Here is a 21,165-nt window from a genome sequence, read left to right as displayed (position 1 = left end):
AACCCCACGGGCAGAGCAAATACTGTTAAAATGTCCCTCATGAGCTCCAACCACCCCACCATGAGAAATTTCTGTCTCCTCAGAGTCAAGCCCTCACTCCTTCCTTCGACGTACTCGCCCTGCATGACCCACACCATCACCTACCTCCTTGACCTCGCCTTCCCTAACTCACTCTGCTCCAGTCACCCAGGCCTCCTTGCTTCTCCTTGAACATGCTGGATGCAACCCACCTCAGGGCCTTTGCACACGCTGGTCCCACTGCCTAGAAAGCTCTTTCCTGACGTCCAATGGCTCCCCCCTCCTTCAGTTCTTTGTTCCAACGTCACTTTCTTAGCGAGCTCCTCTCTGACCACCCAAGTCCTGTAATAACCACCGCACGCCCACTCCTTCACACTTTCCCCTCCTGGCTTGTTCTCCCCCGACTGCATTTACCACCATCTGACTTCCTATTTTACCTATTGATTTCTTTACTCTTTGTCTCCCTACGCTAGGAGCACAGGGACCTTGGTGTTTGGTATACATACGTCTCTGTCCCCAGCACCTCCTGGTACAGAGTAGGTGCTCAATAAATACTTGTTGAACAAACGAACACATTAATTCAGATGGGGGTTCCTGGGAATAATGCAGAGGCCAGACAATGTAAACCAAGGCCTACTTCAAGTTTCCAGAAAAAAATCTGGCCTGTACGGGGAGTCAGGCATACCCTGGGTTTTCTCTAAGTCAATAGCAAGGAAAGCCTGGGGGCTTCCTGGCCCACCCCTCCCAGTACGCCCCAGGGAGGCGGGGCCCTAGCCCGTTTCTTACCAGTCAGCGTCTCCATCCCATAACCAGAATCTTCCGAGGGCAGATGCCCAGGCATTGAGTCTGTCATTTCCTCCGAGGTTGGCGAAGGGTCTGGAAAATGACAATAGCATCTTCTGTCCACCCTACCCTGTCACGGTCCCCCAGGGACCCCCCCCCTCCACCCACCCAGAGCAGGACCCTTAAGGAAGCCGTGTCCTAGAAGTCTGGGAGGACAGCTTTAGTGACCAGGTCTGCCAGAGGCGAGGCAGGTGCCTGAGGGGTGTGGGACCCCACGCTGAGCCTCCAGAGACCAAATACGCTCTCTTCTTCACAGATGTGGAAACTGAGGCACAGGGGGTTCTAAGTCTGGAATCAAACGCAGGCCCTCTTATTCCTATACCTTTTCTTCTCCTCCCTCCTGCCTACAAACCCCAGGGGAGCCAGGCCTGAGCAGGAAGGTCGGAGGGGGGGAACTTCAGGAAGGTCTTGGAGCTGACAGACATTCCCAGCACAGAGGGCAAACATGGCTGCAGGAAGCACATGTGACGCCCACCGCTGCTCGCAGGGTCAAACTAGAGAAACAGCGGCCTGGAGACCCCTTCTTGGCCCTCGGGAGACAGAGAGGACAGCCGGGGAGGGGACATGGTGGTTCTGGCAGGTCCAGGAGCCCTGCTCTGGGAGCTGCTCGATTCCTATAGGTTCAGGCTGGGCAGGCTGGGCAGGAGGGTCAGCCCTTCAGACGCCTGTTCCTTACCTGGGACAGTGACCTGAATGATATCTAGATCTTCGGGTTCGATTTTAATGGGCCTCAGCCCACTCAGCTCCCCTGACGTTCCTGTGAAGAGGAAAGGAGGGGTCAGGTGTGGGTGGGTGCGAGCTGGGCTGGGCAAAGCGAACTGATTCTGGAACATTCCTGTGTCTGTGACTTGTTAGTAGGGCCCCGGGAGAAGTCAGGCTGGCCCCAAGCTCCTGCCCAGACCAGGAGTGGAGGGTCAAGCAGGCCCTCAGGCCCGTCCTGGGGTCTCTAGTTTACAGGCTCGGCAACTGAGGCACACAGAGGAGAAGCCACTTGTCATGGACACACTAAGGAGTAGTGGTAACGCCAGAATCCAGGTCTCCTGACATCCCCCCCACCTCCAGCCCCCCTACCAGGGAGCTCCCAGCATGCTCTGGGGCCTGGGGGGCAGGGGTGGGCAGAGGTAACTCATTAGTAGTACTCCCGGCTCATGGTCTGAGCTGGTCTCCTCCCCAAGGCTGCCAGGTGGGGCTGGCAGATGCCCTCTCACCCCAGGACACACACAGCAGGGTTCCGCGTCTCCTTACCTGGCCCACAGTCTTCAGAGACACCGTTCTTGTCTGACCTGTGGGAAGGAAGGAAGGAAGGAAGGAAGGAAGGGGGGGGAGGGAGGGAGGGAGGGAGGGAGGGAGGGAGGGAAGGAAGGAAGGAAGGAAGGAAGGAAGGAAGGAAGGAAGGAAGGAAGGAAAGGAAGGAGGGAGGGAGGGAGGGAGGGAAGGAAGGAGGGAGGGAGGGAGGCAAGGAAAGAAGGAAGGAAGGAAGGAAGGAAGGAGGGAGGGAGGGAAGGAGGGAGGGAGGGAAGGAGGGAGGGAAGGAGGGAGGGAGGGAGGGAGGGAAGGAAGGAAGGAAGGAAGGAAGGAAGGAAGGAAGGAAGGAAGGAAGCCAAGAAACAACACACGTCAGCCCAGCTCTCCCCTCCAGGCAGCCAGGAACCCACAGAGGCTGCCAATGCCGAACGCACCCCTGTCCACAGTCACTCCCGTCCCCACAGGATGGGCCTCCCCATGAGCGAGATTCCCAGCGCCTGGTCTCTCAGGACAACAGCTGCCGGCTGGCCCAGCAGAGATTCTGCTTCCTATCCTGGGGTGAACAGTCTGGGCACCCACCTTCCCCACCGGGTGGGAGCTCCTGGGGCCTGGGTCTGGCCAGTCTGGGAGCCCCACAACTGAGCACGGTGGGGTTCAATCAGCACTTCCTGGTGGGAGGGGGAGCTGAGAGGCCACCAGCCTGGAGTGGGGACAGAGGTCTGGGAAGAGAGGTGGGCAGCAAAGTGGGGCAGGGCCCCTGGGATGGGGAATTCAGTAACTCCACAGAGCACTGTGGGGGAGGCCTGGGCTGGATGCGGTGATTCTGGGACAAAGGGACCATCCCTGGCCCCCAGGAGCCCAGAGCCCGGGTCGGGGGGGCACTGGCGGGCGGTGACGACCAGGCCGTGAGCTGAGAGCAGGGCCTTGTGGACACACAGGACCGCTGCCTGACCTAGTCTGGGTGCAGAGGAAGGGCTCCCGCGAGAGACATCAGGCAACATCCGGCTAAGATCCTGAGTGGGGACAAGGGTTCTCCAGCTGGAAAACGGTCGGCAGAGAATCTGTCCCTTCAGATTCTCCCTGGCCTGCAGCAGGGTGGGGACACAGGCGGGAGGGGGCTCTGCGTGGAGTGACCCTGTGCCTACCCGGGGTGTCGCGGCGTGAGGCTGTCAGGAGACGCCGGGCACAGCATCCTCTGGCCAGCCCCAGGCCTTGCTCCCCGCTGCAGTGACACTATCAGCCCAGCGCCCTGGGGGGGGGGGGGGGCTTACCGAGCGGTCCCAGGCAGGTCGAGGACAGTGGCACGGGAGACCTCTGTAGAGGTGTCCTCCGGTGGGCTGGCTGGCTCCAGCTTTGTGGGGTCTTTGGTAAACTTGTTCCCTGGGTGGAGAGACGAGGAAGGTCAGGACAAAGGCCCGCCAGCCTCCGGCCTGTGGGACACGTGGGCACGGGCCTTGGTGGGAGGTTCTCGGGGGTGCCCTTTGTGGGTCGTCTGGCCTCTGCCAGGCCAGGAACAGGTCCTGAGCAGAGATGCCTCCTGGGAGAAGGAACATGGGCCCCAGCGCCGGAGGAGGCCAGGGATCCGGGAGGATTACAGGACGTCTGTCCCGACCTCACGTACACGCCTAAGGCTGAGGGAACCCTCCAGAAAATGGCCGATGCCCCCAAGGCCATACTGCGGGACCCCTCTCTCATTTAATTATCGGAGAACCCCAGAGGAAGTTGGGTGCCCTCATCACCCCCCATTTCACAGATGTGGAGAGTGAGGCTCCTGTAACCCTGCCCAGGTCACAAAGCTGGCGGGCCGCAGGGTCAGGACTAGGACCCAGGTCTCCTGCGCCCCAAGATCCTTGCCCCCTTTGCTGCATCACGCAGAGCCCTCCTCTTCTTCCCGAGGGGCGTGCCGCCTACTGGTTACAGCCCGGGCTCGGGGCCACACGCCTGGGTTTGCGGCCAGCCTCACGGCTTACTGGCTGGGCTTCAGGGAGAAGAGCAGAACCCGCCTCACAGGACTGTTCAAAACGAAATTAAAGTAGAACAGAACAGGCTCCCAGCCAGACTGCCCGCCGCACGTCAGTATTCAGCAAACGTTAGCTTTACTGTTCCTGAAGGGGGCGTCTGCACCGGGAGCTGGGGGCTGTGTCTGCCCGGGGTGCGGTGGCCACGCCCAGGCCCCCTCCCCACGCCAGGGTCCCCGTGGGATGGCGGCTCAAGCCCTCGGGGGCATCAGCTCAGAGGTTCAGAATGGACTGGATGGTACCCGCACATACCTGTGAAAATTCGCTCATCGAACATCCTGGGGAGAGGAGAGAGACAGGTATGAGAGCAATGCAGGCCGGGGGGCTCCCCCACCCCCCCGCCCCCCCGGGGCTCAGGGACAGGCCTCCAGGCCCCCTCGGTGATGCTCACTCCAGTCCCAGACACACGGCTGCCGCTGCAGCCCGGAGTCCTGGGCTGGCCACGCGTGGGGGCAGGAGAGGCCACCGTCCAGAACAGCCAGGAGCACTTCTCTCCAGCCAAGGTGGGCTGGTTCTGGAGGGTCCGAGCTGTCCATCTCGGTGCCCCAGCCCCGAGCTCCTTCTGGCCACAGGTGGCAGACGATATACACCCCTTTCCCACCAGGGCCCTGTGGGCTTCGACCCATCATGGCCTGTGTCTCAGTGACAGGTACAGGGACCGACCCTGCTCCCAAGAAGCTCCGTGTTGACTTCAACGAGCCAGGCCTGTCACCACATGCGGGTGACACAGGGGACCCCTCACACGGGAGCCAAGGCGCCCCAGTCTGAGAAGGGGTCTGGGAAGACTTCGGGGGGGAGGGGAACAGCCTTCCATGCTGGGCTCGGGCACGTGCTCTCTGCCCCGTGGGCAATGGGGAGCTTCCGAGGGCAACGTGGCACTTCCAGACCACCCCGCTACAGATGCTACACGAGACACAAGAAAGGATGTCGGAGCCCGAACACAAGGGCCTAGTAATGCCCAAGGCCAGGCCGGCAGAAAATTCAAACAGAGGCCAAAAAGTCAGCGTGGGAGGCAGGCGAGGCCCGGGGCCTGACCTCCCGTTCTCGTTCTGAGGGGCCCCGCCTTCCCCGCTGCTCCTGGGGGCCCCCACTTATCTGGGTCCCCTAAGGCTGAGAAGCAGCCATGGGACTAACTCTGGGAAGACCGACTTCCTCGCCGAGCCCTGCTTCCTGCTTCCTCTGCCCCACCCGGTGACAGGGAGGCTGCTGGCCTCGACTCTGGTTTTATCATTTACGGTGTTACCGTCGTCCATCAGGGAGACAGCACCCGTGGCCTGCCAGGTTCCCTGGGAGGATTGGGGGGCAGACGACAGGGAGGTCTGACGAGGCTCCAGGACCCTGACAGATGCCCTCGGGAGCCGCCAGGCCCGCAAGGGCTGCTTGATGGGCATGGACCAGCAGTTGCGGTCAATCTTCCGAACACATCCCAGAGTCCCGGGACCCCCTCCGCATGCTTTTGCACCTTATGTTCTGCCTTAGGTAGAACTGATGTGTCTGCCCCTCAGGTGTCAGCTTGGACCCTGACACTCGGGGCTGGTGTCCTGGTGGGAATGGGCGTTTGGGGGGCCAGGGAGCCCCCTACCGCCGATAATAAGACCCCCAAGGCTTGTGGATCAGCCTCTCCCCCTGACTTGCCCCCGATCCTGCAGACACATGGGCCGCGGCAGAGGAAGCCTGCTGGCAGCTCCCAAGCCCTGCCTCCCGACTCACTTCTGCCCGACTCACATCTCAAATGCTCCACCGACCAGGCGAGGATGTGTAACAGCAGAAAAGGTCCAGAGGGCTCGGGAGGGAGGAGCTGCTGTTCTAGGTACTTTGCTCACCTCCCGCCATGTGGTCTCCCATCAGTGCCGTGAGGCAAGGACCACCACTAGCCCCCTTTTACGGATGAGGAAAGTGAGGCACAGAGCAGTTAAGTGACCTGCCCAAGGACACACAGCTGGGAAAGGTAGGGCTAGGACCCAAACTCAGGCCGTCAACACCGATGCACTTGACTACTTCTTTATATGTGAGGAAGATGAGGTCAAGCGAAAGGACTCATGTTTATTGAACATCTACTATAGGTCAGGTGTGTTAGGCCTGCCTCCTCATTTTTATGTTGAGAAAATCTTGGGGAGAGGGCCACACCATTGTCCTTATTTTTACAAACGAGAAACAGGCTCAGAAGAGAAGGGCTATTCAAGGTTATTGTGCTTCGAGTGACTTTAAGCCCCATCTGCCTGATGCCAAAGCCTCCTCCTTCAGGAAGCCCCACCGGCTTGCCGCTCGCCACTTGCCATCGACTCGACACTTGGAAACCTGTTGTCCTCTTGTGCCCTGAGCTCATCACAGGAGTGACCACCCCACGCCCCCTGCCGTGACTGGTGGTGGCCTCTGGGGACTGCCTGCTGTCTGTGAAGTCCTCAGTAGAGCCCAGCGAAGGGCTGAGCCTGTAACAGGCACTTGGCAAATACTAGTGAAGAATTAATTAAGCTCTGGTTTAGACTGAGATCAAGGTCAGCCACGGTGAGGACCCAAATACCATGGCCAGGCACATGGGGGGACGCTGGGGTGTCCCTGAAGCTTTCTTCTCACCTACCCCCTGTCCCCCTCCCGAGAGTCAGGCAGGAAAAGAACTCAGCAGCAGCAAGACACGTTTAAGCTACACAGCACCAGGCACTGGCTGACAGAAGGGAGACTGGTTTCAATTCACTTTCAGTACGTGGCGGGGGGGAAATCCTTTCTGAACGAGGGTGCCGGGGAGGACTCTCAGACCAGGGGTAAGCACACCTTGAACGATGAACACAGGTGGGAAGCTGGGGAGAGCTGATCCGGGCGGAGGGAGGAGCCTCAGCCAAGGCCTGGAGGCGGTAAGGCGGCCTGGACTCAGAGAAGGGTGTCCAAGGCTGTGCTCCATGTGAGGGAGGGAAGGCGGGGGGGGGGGGGGGGTTGACGACATGCCTTGGGGCCAGAGTATGCACTGTACCCCGGGGGCTGGAAAGGGCTCCAAACAGGAGACCACACGGTCAGGGCGGACTTCCAGAATAATCTGCCCTCCCACCACGCCCCCCACACCCCCCACTTCTCAGTCTCCTTGCTGGTGGCTCCTCCCCCCTTCCTCCTCCCCCTCCTCCTCCTCGCCCTGGCCTCTAAAGTGGGGACTCCCTTCTCCTCTGTATCTCCACCCTGGCGAGAGCCCTACCTGGCCCATGAGGACAACTCTCAGAAATCTTACCCCGACACAGACCTCCCTCTGGAGCTTCTGACTCCTCAAAATTCCGTATCCGATCATCTCCAGGCTGGCATACCCCACGTGAACTCTCCACCCCACACCAGACCTGCTTCCCCCAGTTGTACGCCCAGAAACACGGCGTGATCCTGGCCTCCGTGCTCCCCTCCACACTCCCACCGTCCACCCACCGGCGAACCCAGCAGAGCTCGGAATCCACCCCAAATGGAGCCAACCTCTCTCCTTCCACCCACCGCCAACCGGGATGATGCCACAGCACCCTCCCGAATCTGCCCACCTCCAGGGCCCTGGTCGCCCTAGAGCCTGCTGTTCCCCCCCAAAGCAAAGGGGCCCAGCAGACCCCGCTCTGGCCTCCAGCAACCCTGCAGAGGTCCTGCCCACTGCTCTAGAACAGCTCCGTGCCCTGAGTGGATCCCCAGCCGTTGCCCACGCCCAGCCTCCTCGCACCCCCGGACAAGTATTTGTTCGTTCATTCACTCATTGCACACATACACAATGGGCACCTACTGCATATCAGGGGCTGTTCTAGGCACTGGGAATTCAGCCACAAGCCACACGCAGTCCTCGCCCTCAGTGCCTGCCTCTAGTCAGGAAGCACGCCCGTGGGTACACGCACACCCTGGAGGCGTGCCCTCAGAGAGCTCCCGGAGCAGGTGCCCTGTTGCCTGGAGGCAGGGGGCTGGACGGCATGGCTTCTGGCCACCCTCCATCTCTAACCACTTAGGAGGAAACATCCCAGGGAGTCCATGCATTGCCTGGAGACCCCGATGCTTGCACGGTGGGGGTCCAACCGGCTGTGAGGGCAAACTCCTTGCTAGAGTCTCGGGCAACGACACTGCGGGACGGGCAGCAGCAGGCTGCCCCCACGCCCCAACCCAGCCACCCTGGGGGTTTGCAGCTCTCAAGTGCATCCTGTCCTGCCTTCTCACACCTACCCACACCTGCGCCAGGCTGCCTAGGGAGACAGGAGAGGCAGTCAGCCTACCAGCAGGTAGGGCAGCCCAAGGTGGGGTGTGACCCCAGGTGGGCCCCCCTCCAGGGACAGGTAAGCTGAAAGGCCTCAGTCTTCTTTAGGGGGAGGAAAACACCTCTTACTAAGACCTTACTGAGTGTCCACAGGTGCCGTGCCTCAGTTTCCCCGTTCAATCCTCAGAAGAGGCCAGGAAGGAAGAGCCTTCCCATCAGGTTAAGGAGGCCGACTTCCCTCCCTGGCCCGCCCATCCTCTCGGTTGTCAGAGCCTCTTCATCCCACCCAGGCGTCATCATCGCCTCCCCGGGCCCGGCCTCGCGCCTGCCATGGCGCCCTACCCAGCCCTTACACCGCGGCACCCCGAGCCCAGGCCCGCACACCGCCCTGTACCTCTTAATGATGAAGTGGATGCTATGTCGCTCCTCCAGGATCCGCTTCAGCTTGGGGACCCCATACGTGCAGGGGCGCTTGAAGGGGATCTTGTCGGGGATGCCCACAATTTCCACGGCCTCTGGGTCGCAGGCAATCTTCCTGTAGGGGACGGGGACCATGTGGTCCAGGCCCAGGGCTTCCGCTGGAAGGGCAACGGCAAGGCTGAGCGCGGGACGGAAGCTGCAGGACATGCGGGGCCCCAGGGCCGTGGTCACCATCACCTCCCCCCACCCCATCCCCTGCACCCGTCCGGCCATGGAGCAGCATGTCACTTCCCTCTTGAAAAATGCCCACGGGCTCCCATCCCCCTCGGTGACAGCCGAAGTCCTACTTGGGCTTACGAGGCCCCACGTGACCAGGACCCCATCACCTCTGACTCACCTCCCTCCTGTGCCCCCTCTGCTCATCCCAGTCTCTGCAGCCTCCTTGTTGCCTCCCTAACACGGCAGACACGCACCTGCCCCAGGGCCTTTGCACATGCTCTACCATCTACTCAGACTCTCTCCTCCCAGATCACCAGACACTGCCCTTCCTCCCTCTCCCCATTCAAGCGTCCCCCCAGATGTCACCTCGCCAGTCCCCTCCATCTCGCCTTGCTTTGTTTTCCGTCCCACATTCACCATGACCTGACACTATACACATACTCGTCTGTATGCTGGTTCACTGTCCAGAACCTCAGTTCCACGGGGACACAGGCGGCCAACCGCTCCCCATCTGGGATCTATCTAGACAGGATGGGACACAGACTAGCTGCTCCCTGTACTCGGTGAGCGAGTGAACGGCAGCCAGGCTTGAGGGGGCTCTCGGCAGGATTCCTGCAGCCTTCCAGACATGCTCTTTCCTCCAGGGAGGTGTGGGGGGTGCACATGATGCTTACTCATCAGGGCCAGAAATGAGACTGTAGAAACTTTGCCAACAGCAGTGCAGGCAGAATCCGGGTTTACAAAGTGGGTTCCTTGTTCCTTCCTTGTGGACCCTTGGGTTCAGTCTCAGGCCATCTCAATCATTCACTTACGTCCCGTGTTCTTACTCATTCAGGCACCAAGTACTTTTTGAGCACCTACTATGTGCTTGATGGGACTTTCATGGGTCCCTGTTCCCCTCCCCCCCCCCCCCCCCCCAGGGCCTGGGAGGTCTCAGGAGACCTGCTGGGCTCGGTGTCTGCTTCCCTCCTGCCTCATCCCTCCAAACTTCCCCAGTGGTCCTGCGTCTCCGTGCCCTTCCTCGGGCCCTTCCCCGTGCCGGCCGCACCGCGTTTTTCCGTGTCCCAGCAGGTGCCAGCTCCGAGCTGGACTCCCCTCCAGCCACGCCCGGAGCGGGACAGGGCCGAGCTGCCTGGGGCCCTCCCTGGCACACCGTCAACACTGTTTTTCTGTTGACACAGCCGGGTCTGCGTTGGCGGCTCTGGCAGCCAGATCCCACTGTGAAGCCACGCTTAGCTCGTTGTCAAATTAAACCCTCGAAATCTCAACAGCTGTCAAACCATGTCTTTCCCCCAACCCCCAGCCCCAGCCCGTCAGCGGTGGCTTCTGCGAGTCTGTGTGAATTCATCTCCACTCGGGGTCCTCTCATTTGCTGGGCTTGTCTCTTCGGAGGCCAGGGGACCCAGTGGACAGCGGTCAATCCCACCTGGCCTCCAGCCTCTGCCCACTGAGACGGGAGAACGGAGCCGCCATGCAGGATCCTCAGTGCCTCGTAGTCTCAATCTCCTTCGGGTGACAATGTTCTTGAGGCTTCCTGGAGGCTGGGGTTCCCCCCATTTCTTCTCTGTTCTATTCCCCGCCCCCCACTCTGCACCCCAGCCCCATTGCTGGCCCACTTCACCCAGAGCTGAAAGGGCAGAGCCAGGGGCAGGATCCACTTATCCAGGGTCTGTGGGATACCTCAGGCCAGCCACAGCGTGCCCCTGGGGACTGCCTTCTCCCCGGCACAGCTGCAGGGAAAGCTCAGAGTTGGGGAAGCCGGAGAAGGGACACGGCCTCAACCACTCCAAGCCCAGTGCTTCTCCTTGGATTTGGATGTGGCCAGGCCAGGTGCTGGCATCCGCAAAAGGTTCAGCGTTCTGGAAACATCCAGAGGGCACTACAGGCGGGAAGACTGGAGGCCGCCGTGCCAGCCCGGCTGGGGCAGAAGGCTCCCAAGGCAGACAGAGCCAGTCCTCCCCAGATCCCCTCCCCCTACTGCCCATCCAGCTCACACCTGCCTGGGACGGTCCAGGCAAGAGGAGAGGAGCGGGTCTACTAGAAAGACCACATCAAAGACGCCCAGGCTGTGCCGGATTCCTTACGAGGCCTCCAGAGCCTGGCTCAGCCCCGCCCCAATCCAGAAGGCACAGCCTGCCAAGCCTGCAGGCCTAGGCTTCCCTAGCCCCAGCGTGGATCAAAGGGCACCTCCTCCATGAAGCCACCCCTGACTGCTCAAGCCTGTGAAGACCTCACCTTTTTCTGTGTGGTCCTGTCTTTCCAAGGGCTCCTCCCACCACCCTCCACCCCCCCGCCGCCAGGCACTACACTACAACCCAAGACACATCTTCAGGCACCTGCTGAAGTGCCTCGAGACCAGCGTTGGCCTGCATGCACGACACAAGGTGGGAAGGCTCAGGATGCATGACTGATAAGTGGGCGAACCAGTGAAAGCGTGAGAAAAAAACAAAAAAGGGAGGGAGCAACTCGTGATCTAATAAGAAGTCCATGTGTGGCCTTGCACTCAGGTTCTTGGGGATTTCCTGAGAGAGAGGCCTGAGAAGAGCCTTGTTATTTATATTAAGCCCCTTTTAACCCACCTGAGTTTATGATAATGAGGGGGGTGCCCCCAGATCCCTCAGGATGGGGACTGGTTTCGGGGTGGGGGGGCATGTGATCAGAGGGTTGCCCCTTTCAGCCCCACCCCCACCGCCCCGGACAGAGAGGGGCTGGAGATTGAGCGAATCACCACGGGACAATGTTTTAACCAATCCCTCCGACTTACTGGGACCCCTGTAAACACTCTAAACCAAGGGCTCCCCCGAGCTTCCGAGCTGGCAGACCCACGTGCCGGGAGGGTGCACCCCAAACTCCACCAGGGCAAAAGCTCCAGCGCTCGAGAACTCGCCAGGCCTCACCCCGTGTACCTCGTCCTCTAGCTGTTCGTCCGTCCCCTTCACAATAAACAGGTAAAGGTAAGCAAGGTGTTTCCGGGTTCTGTGAGCCACTGTGGCAGGCTGGCTGGCTGAGCCTGAGGGGTCATGCGAACCGTGGATGTATAGCAGAGGCGGACAGAAGTGCGGGTGCCCGTCTGGGGAACCATCCGGAAGACGCAGAAAAATGACCGTAGGCCTCAAATGGCCTAACCGCGGGGCTGTCTTTTGGGACTGGGCCCTTAACCTGTGGGGTCTGCGTCGGGACTGAACTGTAGGACGCCCAGCTGGTGTCCAGAGGCCTGGAGAATTGTTGGGGCTGGGAAACCCACCCTTCCGGTGTCAGAAGTGTCGGAGATGGGGCGCCTGGGTGGCGCAGTCGGTTAAGCGTCCGACTTCAGCCAGGTCACGATCTCTCGGGTCCGTGAGTTCGAGCCCCGCGTCGGGCTCTGGGCTGATGGCTCAGAGCCTGGAGCCTGTTTCCGATTCTGTGTCTCCCTCTCTCTCTGCCCCTCCCCCGTTCATGCTCTGTCTCTCTCTGTCCCAAAAATAAATAAACATTGAAAAAAAAAAAAAAGAAGTGTCGGAGAAAGGGTTTTCCTTTATCGAGGCAGGAGGGGAGGGTGGAAGAGACAGCGAGGACAGAAAGACAGAAAGAGACAGAAGAGAGGAGGGTGAAGCCCCACGCTGTCCCTTCTGCTCAAGCTGAGAAGGCCAAGGTTACCGAGGGTGACGGCCAACTCCAGGTCACCTGGCAAGTGGCTATGGACTCCCAGCACAGTGCTCGTTCTGGACCGTGCACGTTCAGGAAGCTCCCGGGGCCCCTGCCCCATCTCCTCCCTTGGCCCCATCCACGGAGGGACTCCCCGCCGTGGGGCAGCACCACTCAGCGGGTGGTGGCTGTCACACCTGCGGTGACCTACGGGAACTTGCGTCATCTCCACAGTTAAGTGAGAGCCGCCCACGCAGGCAAGGGCCACACGTGGCCATCCGCTGAGCGGGGTTTACAGGTGGAGCTCAGTAAAGACAGAGTGAGCAAGGACTGCCGGGGAGACGGGGAGAGTGGGTGTGTCGGAGCGCGTGGCACGGGGTGGGGGGGTTGTTCAGAGCACCCAGGGTGGGAGGGGCTTACAGACCACCTGCTCCAGCGCCCGCCTTCCAGCCAACCAGTGGCCTCGCCGTCCACTGGGCGTGAAGCTGGACCGCGTGGAAGGCATGCCCGCCCCGGCGACCAGCCAGGTGCAGAGGGCAGACATGCGCCCTGAGCCCGGCTCTGTCCTGGGTGTTGGGGACACAGGGAGGGGCTGGCGCGGTCCTGGCCGTCACGGGAACAGATACAGACAAGGGGCATCAGGTGCAGGGCGCGTAACAGAGAGAACCCCATCACGGCTCTGGGGGCCCGGCCGGCCTAGGCTGAGTCTCGAAGAACGAGTGGGAGTGTGCTCCCCAAACACGTGGGGGGCATGGCGGGCGGAGGGCGAGGCCCAGAGGCCCAGAGGCCCAGAGGCCCAGAGGCCCAAAGGCACGGCGGCAGGAAACAGCGCAGCGCGGGGCGGACCCTGCAAGTGCGCGAGGCCAGCGGCCGTTTTTCTGGGTCTTCTGGATGCCGACCCGCCTGCCTCCCGCAGGTGAGTCAAGGCTGGGGCTCTGCCATCAGTTCCGCCCCCCAGGAGAAATCTGGAAGGGAAATATTGACACAACCGCCCCCCAGCCAGACAGGAGATGACATTAGCACTGCTGGTGTGCCAGCATATGGCTCCCGCTGTCATGTTAGGGAACACAAGTGACTGCCACGTAATGAGATGCTCAGCACATTGCCGGGGCCACACAGCGGGCTGGGCCGCCCACTCACCATATCTGCTGTTAAACAGGATCTGCACGCACTCCCGGAGCGTGTTGATGTCCTCGGTTTCCTTTATGAAGGCGTCCCACTTCTCTATCAAAACACAGGAGGTACGAGTGAGGGCGGGTCGGAGCGGGGAGCCCAGGGCCTGGCTGCTTCGTGACGAGCGTCCAGCTCCCCACTAGACCCTCCTCGCTGGGCCGGGGCACCAGGACAGCCACACTCCTTCCACAGCCGAGGCCACCGGGCTTTCTCCGGCAGAGCCCCCCGGAGGGGCCTCACCCCTTCCACCCACTCCCACTGGGGGCCCTGAGGCCCCAGCCTCCTCCAGGAGACAGCCCTACACAACGCCCTGCTGGTCTCCACACCTGCTCTCTCCTCTTGCCTCTGTCTGCCCCCACGGGCAGTGGCTAATGACGTAGGCTCAGCCTGTCCATCCTGGGTGTCTCCTGCCCTAGACGGGCAGGGGGCTGAGAGGGTGCTCTCCCTGAGATGCCGAGTCCTGACCTCAGACCACTAACCCTCACACCTTGTACGTCTGGGGTCTTACCCAGCCTCGCTGGCAGCACAGAGCCTGACGTGGGGCTCGAGTTCATAAGCCGCGAGACCATGACCTGAGCCGAAATCAAGAGTTAGATGCTTAACTGACTGAGCTACCCAGGCGCCCTTCAGGGGACTAGGTCTTTTTTTTATTTTCGTTTTTAATTTTTTTTTCATTTTCATTTTTTTTTAATTAAAAAAAATTTTTTTAACGTTTATTTTTGAGAGACGGAGCGCAAGTGGGGGAGGGGCAGAGAGAGAGGGAGACACAGAACACGAAGCAGGCTCCAGGCTCTGAGCTGTCAGCACAGAGCCCGACGCCGGGCTCGAACCCATGAACCACAAGACCTGAGCCGAAGTCAGACACTTAACTGGCTGAGCCACTCAGGCGCCCCTAATTTTTTTTTAATGTTTATTTATTTTTGGAGAAAGAGAAACAGAGCACAAGCAGGGGAGGGGCAGAGAGAGGGGGAGACACAGAACCCGAAGCAGGCTCCGAGCTGTCAGCACAGAGCCCGACGCAGGGCTCAAACTCACGAACTGTGAGATCATGACCTGGGCTGAAGTCGGACGCTTAACCAACGGAGCCATCCCAGGCGCCCCAGGGGACTAGGTCTTCTTAAGGAGCCTCTCACTGAAGCCGAGGCTGAGATCTCCACAAGGCATAATTGCTGGACAGTCTTGCTTCAGCCCTTTGGGTATAAATGAATCCCAAATACCGTGTGGTACTTTTAATATCTGCCCACATAATTTTTTTGTCTCTCATCTTCAAGAGGTGTAGTTTAATTCCTCTCGCTCCCTGTGAGTGTGGGTGGCTCATTTCTGGCTTCTAAAGGGTAGGACACGGGGGCACCTGGGTGGCTCAGTTGGTTGAGCATCTGACTTCAGCTCATGTGATGATCTCGCAGTTTGTGGGTTCGAGCCCGGCGTCTGGCTCCATGCTGACAGTGCAGAGCCTGCTTGGGATTCCCCCTCTCTCCCGCTCTCTGCCCCTCCTCTGCTCACACACACACACACTCACTCTCTCTCTCTCTCTCTCTCTCTCTCAAAATAAATAAACAAACTTAAAAAAAAAAAAACAACGGGTAGAACACGGCAGAACTGATGGTGACCAGTGACGTAGGTCATGAAAGACATGTGGCTTCCTCCCTACTCTGCTTGGGATTGCTAATGTCAGGAAACCAGCCGCCACATCACGAGGACACTCGAGCAGCCCCGTGGGGGCCCATGCAGTAGGAAGGAGCCTTCCGCCACCAGCCACATGAGCGAGCCTGGAAGTGGATCCTCGGCCCCGGTCAAACCTTCAGATGAGCACAGCCCCCGCTGGCAACCCGATCACAACCTCATGAGAGATCCGGGGCCAGGACCACCCAGTTAAGCTGCTCCTGAATTCTGGACCCACGCAAACCATGAGGTGGAAACACTTGCTGTTTTAAGCTATGTTCCGGGGTAGTTTGTCACATAGCAATGCAGAACTGTCATACTCTGGTTTGACTCAAGGTCCCTCGTGCACAGCTCTCCTTTAAGACCCAGTGGACACATTTCCATCTCGGGAAGCACCACCCCCAGCCCCGGGTCCCCAGTCTGCTCAGGGCACTGCTATGGGCACCGTCCTACCTGACTTGTCATGGACGATGGAGAAGAGGATGCGCTTCGAGGCGTGGACATTCTGGATGAGAGGACCACCAGGCCCGGGGGGCTTCTGTCCTGGACAAGGCAGAGGAGAGGCACAGGTTCAAGGTGGGCCCCAAGAGGGCTTCCCCCAGATCTGGCCTGGGGTAACAGCCTCATCCATCAGGGAGACCCCAGAACTGAGCCCTGTGATCGCGAACTCTAGGCAAGTTCCCTGACCAGGGGCAGAGTCTGCTATCCAAACGGGAGATCAGGGAGAAGCTGTGATGTCCCAGGACACCTTTTACAGGCGGGGACACCTACTTCAGGTGTGTAAGTCCCACCAGCCGCTCAGCCCACACATTTGGCGGTGGGGAGGGGAGGGAAGCCCTTTATTCTCCTCCTGATAACAGCCCCCTCTAAGCACCTACTATGTACTAAGCATTGGACTCAGGGGTTTTGTGTGTGTGTGTTTAATTTTAGAGAGACAGAGAGCGCAGGTGGGGAGAGGGGCAGAGGGAGAGAGAGAGAGACAGAGAGAGAGAGAGAGAGAGAGAGAGAGAGAGAGAGAGAGAGAGAGAGAGAATCCTAAGCGGGCTCCACACTCAGCATGGAGCCCGATGTGGAACTCGATCCCACGACACTGGGATCATGACCTGAGCCAAAATCAACAGTCAGATGCTCAACTGACTGTGCCACCGGGCGCCCCGGACTCAGTGCTTTAATACAGCAGTTCTCAGGCTTGAGCACCATCTGAATCACCTGGCAGATTCGAATACACGGGCGACCGGGCCCCGTCCCCAAAGCTTCAGACTCAGCAGGACTGTGGCAGGGCCTGAGAATGTGCATTTCTGACTGGCCCGGGAACTTGACCCGGACGATAACCTTGTGAGAGGTTCTACTGGCATCTGCACTTGACAGATGAGGAAACTGAGGCTCAGAGAGGTAGAGATTTGCTCTGGGACACACAGCCACTGAGCCAAGGAGCCACTGAGCCAAGAGCCCAAGGTCTCTCTCACATCCAGGGGTCCCTTCTCTATCTCCAGTACCCCCAACCCAGGCTGGGGATGCAGCATGTGACCGATTAGCACGTTTACTAACTCCACAGACTCCTCTGGACATCGCTTGGCCCCAGGCCAAGGATACTGTTCACAGACGGCTGAGGGGAGGCCCAGGGTCGCCAGCTGTCCTGTCCCAGCCCCTTGTCCCAACGTGCCTCCTTCAGCCTGGGGTGGGCCCGGGCACCCGGACCTGCCCCGGGAGGGTGCCCCCACACGAGTGACCCCCATCCCACCCCCAGACTTAGGGGTCCCAGCAGCAGCTTACCACAGCAGTCGGGGAAGTCCTGGGCACCAGAGGCCTTGGGCTCAGGCCCGGGCCGGCCAAGGCCCAGGTCGCTGGGGGCAAGCGGGCAGGCGGGCGCCTCCTGCTTGAGCTCTCTTGTGGTGTGGTTAGGGAGTGCGCTGCTGTACAGGAAGCTGGCCACAGAGGAGGTGGTGGCGGTGGGGGGCAGGTCCTGGGGTGGCCCCTTGGGGGCCTGGCCATGCAGGCCACAGTCCCGAGACCCCTTGGCTATCAGGGAGACGCCGTTCAGCTCCACTAAGGCCTTCGAGTCCCGCCCGCCATCCTCAAGCGGCCTGGGTGAAGGAGAGAAGGACACGTGATGGCTTCATACACCTGACCCACCAGAAGGTCCCATCTCTTCCTTTAGTCCCCCAGCCCGGCCCCCGCACAACATGGCGGCCTGCGAGGTACACGGGACGGGAGCTAGTCCCCATTTTATAGGCGGGGGTGCAGGCCAGGGCAGGGCTGTAATGTGCCCAGGGCCGCTGGAGGAGCTGGGCCCTGCCCCTCGGCCTCCGTGCCTCCCACCCAGCCATCACATGCCCGGTCGCCCCCCAGCTCCTACCACATCCCTCCTGTTCTGGGCCTGTGCGCGGAGGGGGGTTGCTGAACACCCACGGGCAACGCCACGGCCTCGGGCCGGTCTCCAGGCAGCCCCAGCGCTCGACCCAGCTCGCCAGCCTCCACCTCCTCGCCTTCCCCCCAGCCCCTGACATAACCCCAGCGAGCACACATGATGTGGCTCCCGGCCAGGGCTGTTCCAGCCTCTTTGCAACACCGAAGTCCCCCGGGGGCCCCCGGGACACAACGCCCTGGCTCAGATCATGCTCTACGACCGGGCATTTGCCTCACCTCCGCCGCCAGGCTGGGAGCTTTTAGTCCCCCTCGGGTGTCTGAAGTCCCCTCCCCGTGACTGGGCAAGTGGCCACAGGCGGCTGAGCAGGTCGCCCTCCTGGCCCGTCCTGGTCCGGACCTCACAGTCCAGCCACCAGGCCCCGGGCCCACTCACCTCTTGAGCTTGAAGCGGATACGGTGGCTGTGCTCCAGGATGGCCATGAGGGCCTTGGGGTCGTAGTCGGCTGGCCTCCGGAAGGCCAGGCCCTCGGGCAGCCCCTGCACGGCCAGCAGCCCCGGCTCCCTGAGCAGCCTCTCGTACGGCAGGGGCACCACGCTGGCCCTTCCCAGGGCCTCGCCTGTGGGGGAGGGGGTCGAGGAGAGGGTCTAGTGTGAGAGGGCAGCCAGGCTGGGCTGGGGCCACGTGGAGTCACTCCCTGTGGTGCCGGGTTCCCAGGAAACTGGACCCCACGGGCCCCTTCACTGTGAGCTTCACACAGGACAGGCTAAGTCGGGGGCAGGGGTGGGCGAGCGCTAGGGACAAGTCCCCTTTGTGTGCACCCGAGGGCCAGGGCTCCCCCACGGACAGGGCTCCCAGCTTCTCTCGCCATTCTCTTCTCTCAGGGCACCCGGGCGGAGGGGAGGGCGGGGTGCAGGGTTGCGGGTGGGAGGTGAGGAGGAGACACGGGGGAGAGAGAAAGGAGGCCGGGAGAGAGGTGGCAGGGAGGAAGGGAGGAGGTGAGGGAGGGGAGTGGAAGCAGGAAGAACAGATTCAGGAAGAGAGGAAGCACACGGACAGAAAACGGTGGGGTTGAAGAAGGGGTGAATGGAGGGGAGACTGGCTGGGGACTCAGGGTGGCCCAGGGGCCCTGGGTGAGGAATGACGGTTGTCACTCCCACCCTGCAGCCCCACCTGGAGCCAGTAAGAGGCCGCTCACCTCAGGGCCACCTCAGGTTCCACCGGTGGTGGGACAGAGTGGGGCGAGGCGTGGGGGGGGCTGTGGGCACCAACCCCGTAGCTGCCAAAAGGGCGGTTGCCTGGCCAACCACGTGTGACAAGTCCTCCCCTCCCAGGGTGGCCAGCGTGCCCACCCAGGCCCTCCGGGCCTCCCCTCCCACCCAGGCCTCCTCTTCCTCCTGACATCTAGACGACAGCGGGAGTTTTCCTCACAGACCTTTGCTCCACACAACCAAAGGCTGCAGTAGAGAAGGGAACAAAGCCAGAGGTGGGGCCCTTAGGGACCTGCCCAAGGTCACCTAGAGAGTGTGAAGGCTACCACTGGGCCAGAGATTCTGCAACTTGACGCTTCTGAGGGAGGCCAGGCCCGCCCACCTCCCGCACAGGAAGGACTCGGCTAACTAGTTAAGTTAGCTGTCGCTCGGTCGTTCAACAAACACCCTGTCAACATCTGCCGCTGCTGGGCCCTGAACTACAGGCTGGGGAACAGCGGGAAGGGCAAGCACAGACCCTGACCCCAGAGAGCACAGCGCTGGTGAGGACACAGGACACAGTGGGTACCCAAAGGGGGCATTAAGCCAGTGGGGCAGGGGGCTTCCCAGAGCCGAGCCTTAGAGAATAATGTGGCGGCCACCAGACAGAGGGGAAGGCAGTCTGAAAAGGCACAGCGGTCAGGCAGGGCAGCATGGCTGGGGGTGGGCGGGACCGGCCATGTGGGTGCTTAGGCCACATTGAGGGCAGTGGGGAGCCCCCAGGGCAGTGGAAGGAAGAGCTTCCTGGTCAGACTTGTGTTTTAGGAAGAGGCCCTTGGTCAAGGACAGGTGGGGGCAGCAGGGAGCCGGCCTGGAGGCGAAAAGAGACGAGGGCGAGCCGGGGGCCATTTCCAGGCGACAGGTGGCAGTGACCAGCGCCAGGCAGGCTGGGGCAGTGGGGACGGTGGTTCAGGAAGGAAGGCCGGGGTGGAGGAGCCATGCCTGGGGATACAAGACGAGGGAGGGCTGGGGGGGGGGGGGCACACCTGGAGGTCTTGCCCTGGGCCCGCGGTGGGGCCGGGAGGGGCCTCCTCAGCAGGGCAGGGACCGGGGCTCCCACCCGCCCGGGGGCCCCAAATGGAATGAGGAAGGATCTTACTATAAAGAACATCAAACACCTCCTCTACCATCTTCCGCAGAAGGTACACGTCCGAGCCGTGCTCCAGGGAAGACCGAGGGACGTTCCGGCCGCCACCCTCGCCCCGCGGCACCTTCTTGGGATGCTCTACCTCCGGCTCCTTCCATGGGGCCCCTCCTGCGGGACACAGAGCATGTCGGGCCATGGCGAGCACCCATGTCACCACCTGCCCAGCGAGCTGGCATGTCCCTGCCCCGCGCTGAACCCTGCAGCGAGACACTCAACACGGAACAGGAATGAATGAACGAACGAACGAACGAACGAACGAACAAGCGGGCCCTGCCCCAAACCCCTGCCCGGGGCAGGGCTGGTCATCTCTGAGTTCCTAGTGCCTAGCATAGGGCTTGGGTTTCCTCCTGGTCACCTCTAACTCGCTGTGTGACCTTGGGCAAGTCCCTTCCCTCTCTGGGCCTCAGTCTGTGAGCTCTTGCATAAAAACCGGCTGGCCTGGCTCAGAACGGGGGTTCAGCCAAGGTCTGTTCCATCCAACCCTCTCTGGGCTTTGACACTAATGCTGTCTTAGACGATCGAGGCCCCAGTTTTCTGCTCTGCCAGACGAGGAGACGATGGGGACACCGCCAGGAGGCCAAGGGGCTGCAAAGAGGCAGGTTCATGCCAGGCTGGGCCAGGGTGGGGCCCTGGGAGTATCAGTGAACCTTTGGGTAGGGAAATGCTAGAAAATGCGTTGGAAAGGGGATGGGTGGAGGGTCTGGAGGGCCCCTCGCAGCTTGGAGCCGGCTCCCCTCCCGGGATCCGTGGAGCTTGAAATAAACCAGCCGAGCTCCCGGCTATAAATAGCAGCTCTGCCTGGCTCCGGGAAGCCAGGTGCACACACCCCAGCCTGGCCGATCGGGGGCCACAGGACCCTGGCACTGTCTACTCTACCCTGGTCCAGCCCCCACCCAACCTGGGGAGAGGGCACAGGCTCTCAGAGCTGAGTGGGCGGCTGGGGAAGCATCTGGAAGCTGGGAGCACTGAAAGTCCAGTGCCAGGGG

At 61.0% G+C, this 21,165-nt stretch overlaps 1 protein-coding gene across 7 annotated transcripts in view; it reads right to left on the bottom strand.

Moving 5' to 3' along the window:
• GTF2IRD1 (GTF2I repeat domain containing 1) overlaps window positions 1-21,165 on the bottom strand; it is a 121,721-nt gene that overhangs the window by 60,041 nt on the left and 40,515 nt on the right. For 5 of the 7 annotated variants that reach the window (XM_019820602.3, XM_023247025.2, XM_045047593.1 and 2 more), the window contains exons 4-14: window positions 20,132-20,287; window positions 18,218-18,401; window positions 17,191-17,501; window positions 15,871-15,960; window positions 13,723-13,806; window positions 8,714-8,897; window positions 4,377-4,402; window positions 3,378-3,486; window positions 2,107-2,144; window positions 1,538-1,618; window positions 805-894 (exon numbers count right to left, since the gene is read on the bottom strand). In XM_019820602.3, coding sequence (XP_019676161.3) covers window positions 805-894; window positions 1,538-1,618; window positions 2,107-2,144; window positions 3,378-3,486; window positions 4,377-4,402; window positions 8,714-8,897; window positions 13,723-13,806; window positions 15,871-15,960; window positions 17,191-17,501; window positions 18,218-18,401; window positions 20,132-20,287 — 1,353 coding nt within the window. The remainder of the gene's footprint in view (window positions 1-804; window positions 895-1,537; window positions 1,619-2,106; window positions 2,145-3,377; window positions 3,487-4,376; window positions 4,403-8,713; window positions 8,898-13,722; window positions 13,807-15,870; window positions 15,961-17,190; window positions 17,502-18,217; window positions 18,402-20,131; window positions 20,288-21,165) is intronic. The other 2 variants (XM_045047594.1, XM_019820603.2) reach the window with 2 other exon arrangements.

Source organism: Felis catus, chromosome E3, assembly GCF_018350175.1.
Source record: "Felis catus isolate Fca126 chromosome E3, F.catus_Fca126_mat1.0, whole genome shotgun sequence".
Taxonomy (NCBI): Eukaryota; Metazoa; Chordata; class Mammalia; order Carnivora; family Felidae; genus Felis; species Felis catus.
This window is presented reverse-complemented; position numbering and strand designations above follow the sequence as displayed.